Here is a 9,866-nt window from a genome sequence, read left to right as displayed (position 1 = left end):
CGGCGTAGTTGTGACTTGTTCTGTGCAGTGTTTGGAGTCGGGTTCTTGTGGTTTTGCACTCTGATTATAGTATCTTTGCAGGTGTCAGTCTCAGTAAATTTTGGCTACAGTATTTCCAGAACTATGATCGTTCAATTTTGGCCATGACCTTTAATGATTAACCACAGGTATTGCGCAATGCTTCGAGCATGCTATGTACTTCTCTTTCTCGATGCCTCCTTTGAACTGTGAACTTTTGCAAATTATAAGCGGATCTCAATTGTTAGGTTCTTAGGTTCTTTTTGCGTGATAATTGTTTCCTTGTGATGGAATTTGATCATCCGGGTTTTGATTTGTTTGCATGCTCATTTATACCTTGGTTGGTGAAAAAAAATACGTTGAAGTGTATAGATTGACCTCTGTTAGGGTTGTATATGAATCTAATGGAAGCATGCTTGTCCTAAGATTGTCCTACAAAATCTGAGAAATAACAATGCCTTGATAATTTAAAATAAATTCTAAATTTCCAATCCAATGGGAATGATTGATCTCTCTTTGGTCATCTCAAACTCAAATAATTCAGTCGTTCATATGAGAAGTTGAGAACCAGCCGTAGCTCGAGTGGCTAGCAGTGCGGGTGTGCACCCTGCCCGCCGGAGCTTGTCTCCAGATAATTTCGTTGCCTCTCGTGCATGGAGCTACAAAGGAAATGTGACGCATGGAGCTGCAAAGGAAATGCTACGCGCGCCTACGGAGTCATGGATAGTCCTGATGATTTCTTCAAAGATGTAGTCTGGAGCTATGGATACTTCCGATGATCTCTTCAAAGATGTAGTCTGGAGCCATTGATAGTCCTGATGATCTCTTCAAAGATGTACTCCCTCCATCTCAAAAAGAATGCAACTCTAGTTTCTTGAGGAGTGATCAAATTTATAAAAAAAATACTGACATTCACATCTTCAAATAGATTAATATGAAAACATATTACATGATTGATCTATTGATATTTATTTTGTACATTTATTTCTATTTTGTATAAATTTGATCAAATTTAAAATTGGTTGACTTCTCCGGAAGCGAGAGCATTCTTTTTAAGACAGAGCAGTATCAGGATAGAGGAGTAGTCTGGTAATCTGTGGTAATCTGGATGTAATTGTAGGGTTGTTTATATATACGTGTGGTGTGAATAAAATGTGCGTGTAGAGTTGGTATGTGTTGGTACATGTAAGGCTGTATCGATACTATGCAGATGAGAAGCATTTAAAAAAAGTTCAGCCGTTCATATGTAACCGAAGCCCGAAGGTACCACAGTTCAGCTGTCCACGGTCCCGCGTTGACTACTATATCATGTCCCCACGTTTCAGCGAGACTGTGCGCCTAGCCGTTCACGCTGGAAACAAATCGGTCAACAAGTCCTATAAAATGGTCAAACTCTTTCTGCCCCACTGGGCAGTGATCAAACCAAACGCAGTTCTGTACTGCCCCCAATGACTTCTGGGTCCCACCTATCAGCGGGCCAGCTCCAGCCCAAGTCATCCTCTCCAGAACCAGCCCGAGAAACCGCCCAAGCGGCCGGGTTCAGCGGCGAACACAGAGCGCTCCCTACTCGCCATCGCCGGAAGCTCCTAGAAGGCGATGGCGGAAGCTTCGAGAACCTCGGAGGCGCGCCGGGACGCCGTGTTCGGGCGGTGGGTCGTCTTCTCGCCGGCGCGCTCCCGCCGCCCCACCGACCTCAAGTCCCACAACCCCACCAACCCTAGCCCCGCCCCCGGGGCCGAGGCCCCCAAGCCGTCCTGCCCCTTCTGCGCCGGCCGCGAGTCCGAGTGCGCGCCCCAGATCTTCCGCGTGCCGCCCGACGGCTCGCTGCCGTGGCGGATCCGCGTCATCGAGAACCTCTACCCCGCGCTGCGGCGCGACGTCGAGCCGCCGCCCGCGCGGGAGGGGGGCGACGGCGGGCAGGCGGAGGAGGAGGAGGAGCCCGGGGAGCGCGCCCTGAGCGGGTTCGGGTTCCACGACGTGGTCATCGAGACGCCGCGCCACGACGTGCGGCTCTGGGACCTGGACGCCGAGGGGGTCCGCGACGTGCTGCTCGCCTACGCGGCGCGCGTGCGGCAGCTTGGGGAGCACCTCGCGGTGAAGTATGTTCAGGTAGAGCCGTGGAGTTCTTGCCGTGTGTGTCATTTCTGCTTAAATTGCACGATCAGATGGCTGGGGCGTCTCATTCTTTTGGTAATGGTGAAAATATCAAGCAAACAATATGGCTGATAGGAGTACTGCTTAAATGTGAATGTGATATGTTTTCGCTCTTGGATGTTAGAATTGATGCGTGGTAACCAGTAGCCACTAAAAAACTTCTTAAACTTAGGAAATGTTAAATGCTGGATATAGTTGTTATGGGGAACCGAAAGGAAAAAAAAAAGGATATGGCAGTATTTGTGTTGGTATAGGTAGATGGACATTTTGGGCACGTCCTGTAAATATGGCAGTATATGTTACTATCTTGTGCAGATGAGATTGTAAGTTCGGATAACTTGTCTTGCGCCTTTATATATGTGTGGATTTTGTATGGATAAGGTTGCTGTGGCGAAGTTTGCAAGTGGTGAGGAGTGTTGTAGGCTTTACATGATTCTGCTTCCTGGGCAGTGGGCACTTACCGTTAGACCCATGTTTATAACCTTTCATGGTTGCACAGATATGGACAATGACCATTCACTTTTCCGTTTATAGCAAATTGGTAATTCTGTCTGTTTCATCGAGTTTTGTCTATGGTTCATTTGCACATGCTTGATCTGTCGATTTTTGATTGTTGAGTTTTTGAAGACTTAAAAAGTGCTTTTTTCTTCGCTTGCGCAACATGGTGTTTCAGTAGTTAGTACCTTTGTCGTGTACTGCATTTCTTACACTTGGACCTTTTTAATGCATTCTCCTTGTAGCATATTTGTCACCTATGCATTACATTGAGATATGGTAGCTAGGTTTAATAAATAGAAACTGCCAATGTCTCATTGGTCATGCAAACTAGCCAGTCACTGGGGTGGGGGCTAGAATTATTGGTATCATTATCAGCTGTCGCTATTTAGTTGGCTCGAATAAAATAATTGGTGAATTTCCTTGAAACTAATTGTATCTAGTGAAGGTACTAGATATGTTTCCATCTCTGATTCCACCTGTATTGTCGGTTCAGAGTATGTTCTGTTGATCTTGATGGGTTGGTGTGTTCATCTATTTGCTATTTGGGTATGGACTATGGAGATGGACATTCTGGCACAGATAATGTAAAAATGGCAGTATCATGTTATACACTGTGTAAATGAGATTATAATTACGCTTAATTTGTTTACTTGCATGGATAATGTTGTTATGGCAAAGTTTGCAAATTGTTTGGGTCATGTTATAATATACAGTAATGCTACAGAACAGACGTCCGGAGTCTTAAAAAAATCAGACGCTCCGACATATGTTGCAATAGTTAATCATTGATGTTGCAACTATTGTTTTTGTATGTTTTATAGTGAATGTTGCATGAAACATAGTGTTCATGTTGCGGCGGGAATTTTCTATCCCAGAGTCGAACGACGTAGTCATTTTTACACATTATTTTTCATGTTGCAAACAGTGACCGCTGATGTTGCACTAGGTAATTTTTAATGTTTCGTCGGAGCATCCGATGGAAAATTTCCCATTGGACGTCCGGGCACTAGCAGCGCCGTATAATATATGCTTGCTGTGGTGGTTAGGATGCATAGTGGCGGTCAATGCTGTAGGCTTTACATGATTCCAATTTCTGGCCACTTTCTGTTAAACCCATCATTCTATCAACCGTTCTGATTCGTGTTAACACAGATATGGACAATGGCCATTCACCTTTTAGTTTAAAACTGAATTTGTGAATCTGTCTGTTCTGTCGAGTTTTGTCTATGGTTCATTCATAAGCTTGGATCTGTTGATTCTTGATTGGGAAATTGTTGAGGACTTAAAGTGCTTTATTGTTCACTTGGGAAACATGTTTCAATTGTTAGTACTTTTGTCGCTTAGTGCATTTCTTATGCTTTGGACCTTTTCTGTGCATTGGTCCATGTGGCATATTTGTCATCTATGCATTTACTATAGGAATCTGTTAGTTGACATTGAGATATTGTGGTTATGGGTTAGTAAATAGAGTCAATATCTCTTTGCCTTAGGACCTTAGTGATAGCTCTGTGGATGGGTCGGTACTCAGGTTGTTATGAACCCAGAATTTCCTACCAGGGCTAACTTCCCAAACAAGAATAGTTGCCTCTCACCCGTGAAACCACAATGGAAATGCACGTGCCTGTCACTTAGGAAAAAAGATTAATATTGCCCTCTTTATACATCGATGATGCATGTTGTGTTATTTGTTAGCCATGCAAGCTCATCATGAGCTATGTGGACCAGACAGTCTATTTGGTGTAGATGTGTTGTTTGGCAGATTTCTCATGTGTGTCACAAGGGCTGAGGTTTTAAATGTGATCATTGCACTGTTACTGTGCTAGTGGATGGCAATTTAAAAAATGTGTTACACTTTTTTATCTCTCATTTAGTTGGCTCATACAAACTAATTGGTAATTTTCCTTGAAACTAAATTGATTGAATGAAGATATAAGTGAGACCTGCTCATTGATGAAGCTGTTAATGGATAATACTTTCGTTGATTACAAACCAAGTGTCTATTCGCTGTTCTGACAACCCATCTCGCTGATTATATGTTGGTACTACTTTTGTCCTGTCCATTGTTACCAATAAGTATTGGCCTCTATTTATTTCTGTTATTGACTAGACTGTGCAAGTTGCTTTCTTTTACTTAACCTTGTACAGTATCTTAGTTAATTTCCTTTTGTGCAAGTGAATAACTTGCTTTTGTCATAAAAAAATGCTTAGGTGTTCAAGAACCATGGGGCATCTGCTGGGGCATCAATGGCACATTCACACAGCCAGATGCTGGGGACTCCCTTTGTCCCTCCCTCTGTTAAATCTCGGCTTAACTGCATGAAGGAGGTTTTTGACAAATCAGGGAATTGCAGCCTTTGTGAGATTAGGTCCAAAGATATCCTGATCAGTGAGACGCCCAATTTTTCTGCCATTGTTCCTTTTGCAGCATCATATCCATTTGAGATATGGATTATTCCTCGACAACATCTTTCTTATTTTCATGAAATTGATCAGAATAAGGTATGGACTGTCTTTAAATCCGTTATGTGTTTCATCTTTTATATAGACCGAATTATGCAGTCATCTGCTACTATATACTTTGAAGTTCAAACTTCCCTTCATATTTTCTCTTACTATACCTTGGGAGTTCCTATTAAGTTATGGAGAAACTTGTGTGCTAATAGTTTGAAGCATCTGCTGCTAGCTATCGATTTAGCTTGCATGCCTACCCTCAGCTATTGTTGCCCACCTTTATTACTGACACTGATACAAAGACCCAAAGTTCAGGACTCTGTTACTACATCTTTTTTTTTAATATATGGAAAATTTCTTCCATGTTGTGGTTATGCATCAAAATGCAGATATTTGTGTTAGCTGATCTGTGCTGTGTTTATGCCATTCCCTCGAAGATTTGTTCCTTCTAATCGGAAATTTGTGCACGTTCATACTAAATCATATACGTGTTGCAATTTTTTGATGCACTTAAATTATTTTCTTCTTTTATTCTATGCATGCACTCTGTTGTGCTTATAGGCTTCATTGCATTCCAGTGATTTCTCATGAAAATGAGGCATTAAGCGGGTTCACTTCCACAGGTTTATGTTGTGTGGAATACTATGGGCCCGACTTGCATTACTAACTCTTTCAACTCATTCTTAAGATAAAGCTATTGATTGATATGTTGCCTGCAGGCACTGGATCTTGGGTCTCTGTTGAAGACAATGCTGCAAAAGTTGTCTAAGCAGCTTAATGACCCACCATTCAATTTTATGGTCCACAGTGCACCATTCGGGCTCTCATCATCCTGCCTGCCTTACGCACACTGGTTCCTCCAGATCGTGCCCCAGTTAAGTGTAATAGGTGGGTTTGAGCTTGGAAGTGGGTGCTACATCAATCCAGTTTTTCCTGAAGATGCTGCCAAGATTTTGAGGGAACTAGACTGTTCAACCTAGCTGGTGGTTGGTATCTGATTGTTCACTAAATATGAACGAAAGCTATGTTCCACAATACTTTTCTCGAAAGCAAAGAATAGCATGCTAATAATCCAAGTGGACAGCTAACATGATATGTAACAGAGGACCTTGTTTTGGCAAGGATGATCTGCTGGGGGTTTCAAGAAAAAATTTATATGAATCCCCCGGCAAATAGCTCTTGTCAGGCCTACATGCCAAGGTTGGCCTTTTCTCTTGGGCCGTCAGGTTGATGATTGCATGTTGATTGTACAATTGATTAAAAACACAGTTTTTTTAGACTAATAAATTGCTGATATCTTTCTATCTGACAACTCCTGGTGTGATGAACATGCAACATAAATTGGTTTATCATATGATCTAATATTTTCAGGTCATAGTATCCAGATGGTTAGCTTAAAGTGTAGCAACCTGATGTTTTGTTTGAATAGATGTTGGTATTCCTAGCTGTAAGTGTAGCTCCCATATGTACTTATCGTTGGATCATCAGGTACTTACATTTTTATATCCCTGTACAGTAGGGAACACTTAATTTTCAGACCTTGTAAATCCATAGCTGCCAGACCACGTCTAAATTGGTGAACCAAAATGAACTGATGGTTTTCAGACATTTTAAACTATCTGAAACCAAACAGCCAAAGCAACCAAGAAACAACTTGTCAATAGTCGTTTCATGCGTTCATCGAAAAATATATTCGCCTTTTGGTTCATGCTTAACATATTTGGCATACCTTAACAAGCACAGCTACTGCACATTTGCCTTTACACACGCAGATGCGTCATTTGGAATTACATACTGTATCTTCATCAAATGGTTAAGTACATGTCTCACCAAGAATTGCTAAGCTACAGGTGTGAACCGCAACCTACTGGAGAGGGGAACGAACTGTACGGGCATGAGCTTAGCACAGTAGGCTCTGCAAGACCAGACAAGAGTGGCATTGCCTGCTGCTGCTACCATGTTTCAGTTGCTCAGTTCTTGCCGAATCTGAACAAGGATTTGATGGCATTGAGGGCGTTCTCGTTGATGAACGACTCGTCGTAGTTCTTCATCAGGGGATCGAATTGCTCCGATTTCCTCAAGTTTTCGAGATCCGGGTCGGTGCGGATTCGCTGTAGGAATTAAAATAAGATGTGTGTCACTAGTTAGGAACCATTGATTCTCATGTGGCAACAGAGCTATTCTCTAGTTACCTTATAGTCTTCATATCCTGCTTTCAGGGCGTCTTCCAATGCAGAAAGCCCTGCTTGTATCTGGGCAGAGGAATGCTCATATGAGTATTCAGTAGCAGACATGCTATGCATAGTGAGAGATTAGATAAGTATCGAACCCGGTCGAGTTTGGAGTAGCAGCAGGCAACATTGTAGCTGGCAATGGAAGCCTCATTGCTCTCCGGTTTCGATCCCAAAACTGACTCGAACTTCTCCAATGCCTCCTCATACTTCCCATCCCTGAAGTTTTCAGAAGTCAAATGGATTTCAAATTGAAGCAATGTCATAGCACTATCCGCAATTGAAGAATCATTTCACTGACTTGTACAGCCTGAGCCCCGTGCGGAGGTCCTCTTCCCTCTGCATCTTCTGCTCCATCTTCCTCTGGTAGTTTTGCAACTGCACGCAGTTTTTCAGACATTGCATGAGCAAAAAACAATGAGTTATCTACGATCAATTCACGCATTTGGGCCAGGAGACCTGAAGACTCAGAATTCATGCTTGTGATGTGTGCACTCACCTGGATCTCCCTCACCCTGCCGCTGACCACTCCAGAGTTCCTCTCAGCTCTTATGATCTCCTTCTCGGAGAGCTCACCAGCACCATCCCACTTACCTGAATCCAATTAGCAATTAGCATGGATTATTGAGACAACAATTGTCAGTCACATCTATCTATCTTGCAAAGATGAATGAAACCAAGAATCATAACTCATAGCAACTAACTTTTCTAGTTTTACTTGATGCTCCTACTTCAGACTTCAGAAGTTCAGAGAAAAACGAGAGATGGGCAAACCTAATGCAAAACGGATGCAGCGACTTGTTCTTACCAAACCTTCTCTCCATCTTCATGTATAGAGGGCCGGACCTCTGACGGATGCTGTACATGGTTTGGCCGTACCCTGCCGCCGGCCAGATTTCATCCCCGAAGACGGCGCTGCGATCAGTTCATCGGCACAACGAAATCGTTTCTTGATCAGTTGATGCTTGACATGCTTCCAAAGGCAGGCATCAGCAGCAACAGAAGTATTGTACGGTGGGACGGACCAACCTGGTGGCGAGCACCTTGTCGCCGACGGTGAACTGGCCGGTCTTCTCGGCGGCGCCGCCGGGGAAGATGGCCTGGATGTATGTGCCCCCGTCGCGGCCCTTGGCGAACTTGAGCCCGTACGGCTTCTCGATCGTGATCTCGTACTCCTCGTACGGGCGCTCCTCCTCCTCCTCGCCTCCGCCGCCCTCCGTCTTGGTCTCCGCCTCCGCCTTCGCCTCCGACGACGCCCGGACGACGACGGCGGCGGCCCTCCGCGCGCCCAGCCTCACGCCGCGTCCGCCGAGGGACGCGGCCGCCGCCGGGAGCACCAGCAGCCTCGCATTGCTGCTCCGTGGGAGGCGGGCCGGGGATGAGAGCAGCGGCGGCTGGTTGGCGCCCACCTGGTGAGCCAGCGCCGCCATGGCTCGCTAGCTAGCTGGGAAGGAAAGCTTGCGCGCGCGAGGTATCTCTGCCGCTGCTTGCTCGAATGTTCTCCACTTGGCAGCTTGAGGTCTTCTTCTCCTCTCTTCTTCTTGGCGAATCTTGATGGTGAAGATGAGGAGGAGACGCTTCTGTGGCTCATCTTGGGCTATGTGGCGGCAAGAGCGGCAGAGCTCCGACGCGAGATGGAGGCCACACACACATGGAGATCAAAATAGAGGCTGCCAGGTGCCAGGAGGGGGTCCTACGTGTCACCGTCCACGTCACTTGTCAGCCTACGAAATCTGCCTTTCTGGTGAGGACCTTTGTGCATCTGCCAAGTTCCTTTTTTGTGAGGCCATGTTTTTTTTAACGATGATGACATTGACACTTTGACAGGAATTGCATCTCCTACCACAAATTTTCTAACGAAAGGCTGGGATGAACGGCCCACAGCCCAATAGGATGGATGTCTCGACGGGCTGGGCTGTGGGTGATGGATGTTAATTGCTAAGCGAAGCCGGCCCATTCACAGAGAAGCTACCTAAAGTTTTCAATTTGTCCCACATCAACTAATCACGGAGATAAAGCACGTTTTATAACTCGGGGCGCTGGCACTTGAGTCGTCTCTTCGGAGACGCCCCCTCTCAACTTGGAATGATACAGAGAAGATTAGCATGGCCCTGCGCATGGATGACACGCACAAATTGAGGAAAGGTCCAATTTTTTTGACATTTCGCGTGCCGGTCCCTGGTTCCTTACATGTATGCTCCTGGGCGCTTCTTCCTTGCCCCCTGCAATCATCGGAATTCTTATAAAGAGATCCCTGTGGCTTTACTATTGATCCATCTTTGTCTTCCTCCTGCAAATGTACCCACGTACCTCTTATTTTAGCACTATGCAGTTATGCTCAATCTTTTATCACATCCCCCCCACTCAAGTTTTATTCATGATTTTGTCCTCGCAACTCGCACGACACATGATTTTTTTTCACACCCATTGGTAACTTTTGCCCTTGCTGTGAGCCTGTGACTTTTCTCTTACAGTGATGCCCTCAATTAACTCTTTTTTACACCCTTGCACATT

The 9,866-nt window shown here is 44.7% G+C and overlaps 2 protein-coding genes across 2 annotated transcripts; one reads left to right on the top strand and one right to left on the bottom strand.

The window, feature by feature from the left end:
- The first annotated feature begins 1,500 nt into the window (after window positions 1-1,500).
- LOC101771800 (ADP-glucose phosphorylase) lies at window positions 1,501-6,433 on the top strand. The gene is made up of 3 exons (XM_004955520.3): window positions 1,501-2,127; window positions 4,879-5,169; window positions 5,841-6,433. Exons 1-3 carry the CDS (start codon window positions 1,615-1,617, stop codon window positions 6,099-6,101), a joined length of 1,065 nt encoding a protein of 354 aa, XP_004955577.1. The 5' UTR covers window positions 1,501-1,614; the 3' UTR covers window positions 6,102-6,433.
- Window positions 6,434-6,775: 342 nt separating this feature from the next.
- LOC101771404 (protein MET1, chloroplastic) lies at window positions 6,776-8,914 on the bottom strand. Its single transcript, XM_004955518.4, has 7 exons — window positions 8,382-8,914; window positions 8,161-8,267; window positions 7,852-7,946; window positions 7,654-7,730; window positions 7,451-7,571; window positions 7,314-7,373; window positions 6,776-7,232 (listed from the first exon to the last, which is right to left on the bottom strand). The coding sequence occupies exons 1-7, from the start codon at window positions 8,780-8,782 to the stop codon at window positions 7,092-7,094; spliced, it is 1,002 nt and encodes a 333-aa protein (XP_004955575.1). The 5' UTR covers window positions 8,783-8,914; the 3' UTR covers window positions 6,776-7,091.
- Between the last annotated feature and the right edge of the window lie 952 nt (window positions 8,915-9,866).

Source organism: Setaria italica, chromosome II (assembly GCF_000263155.2).
Source record: "Setaria italica strain Yugu1 chromosome II, Setaria_italica_v2.0, whole genome shotgun sequence".
Lineage (NCBI taxonomy): Eukaryota > Viridiplantae > Streptophyta > Magnoliopsida > Poales > Poaceae > Setaria > Setaria italica.
This window is presented reverse-complemented; position numbering and strand designations above follow the sequence as displayed.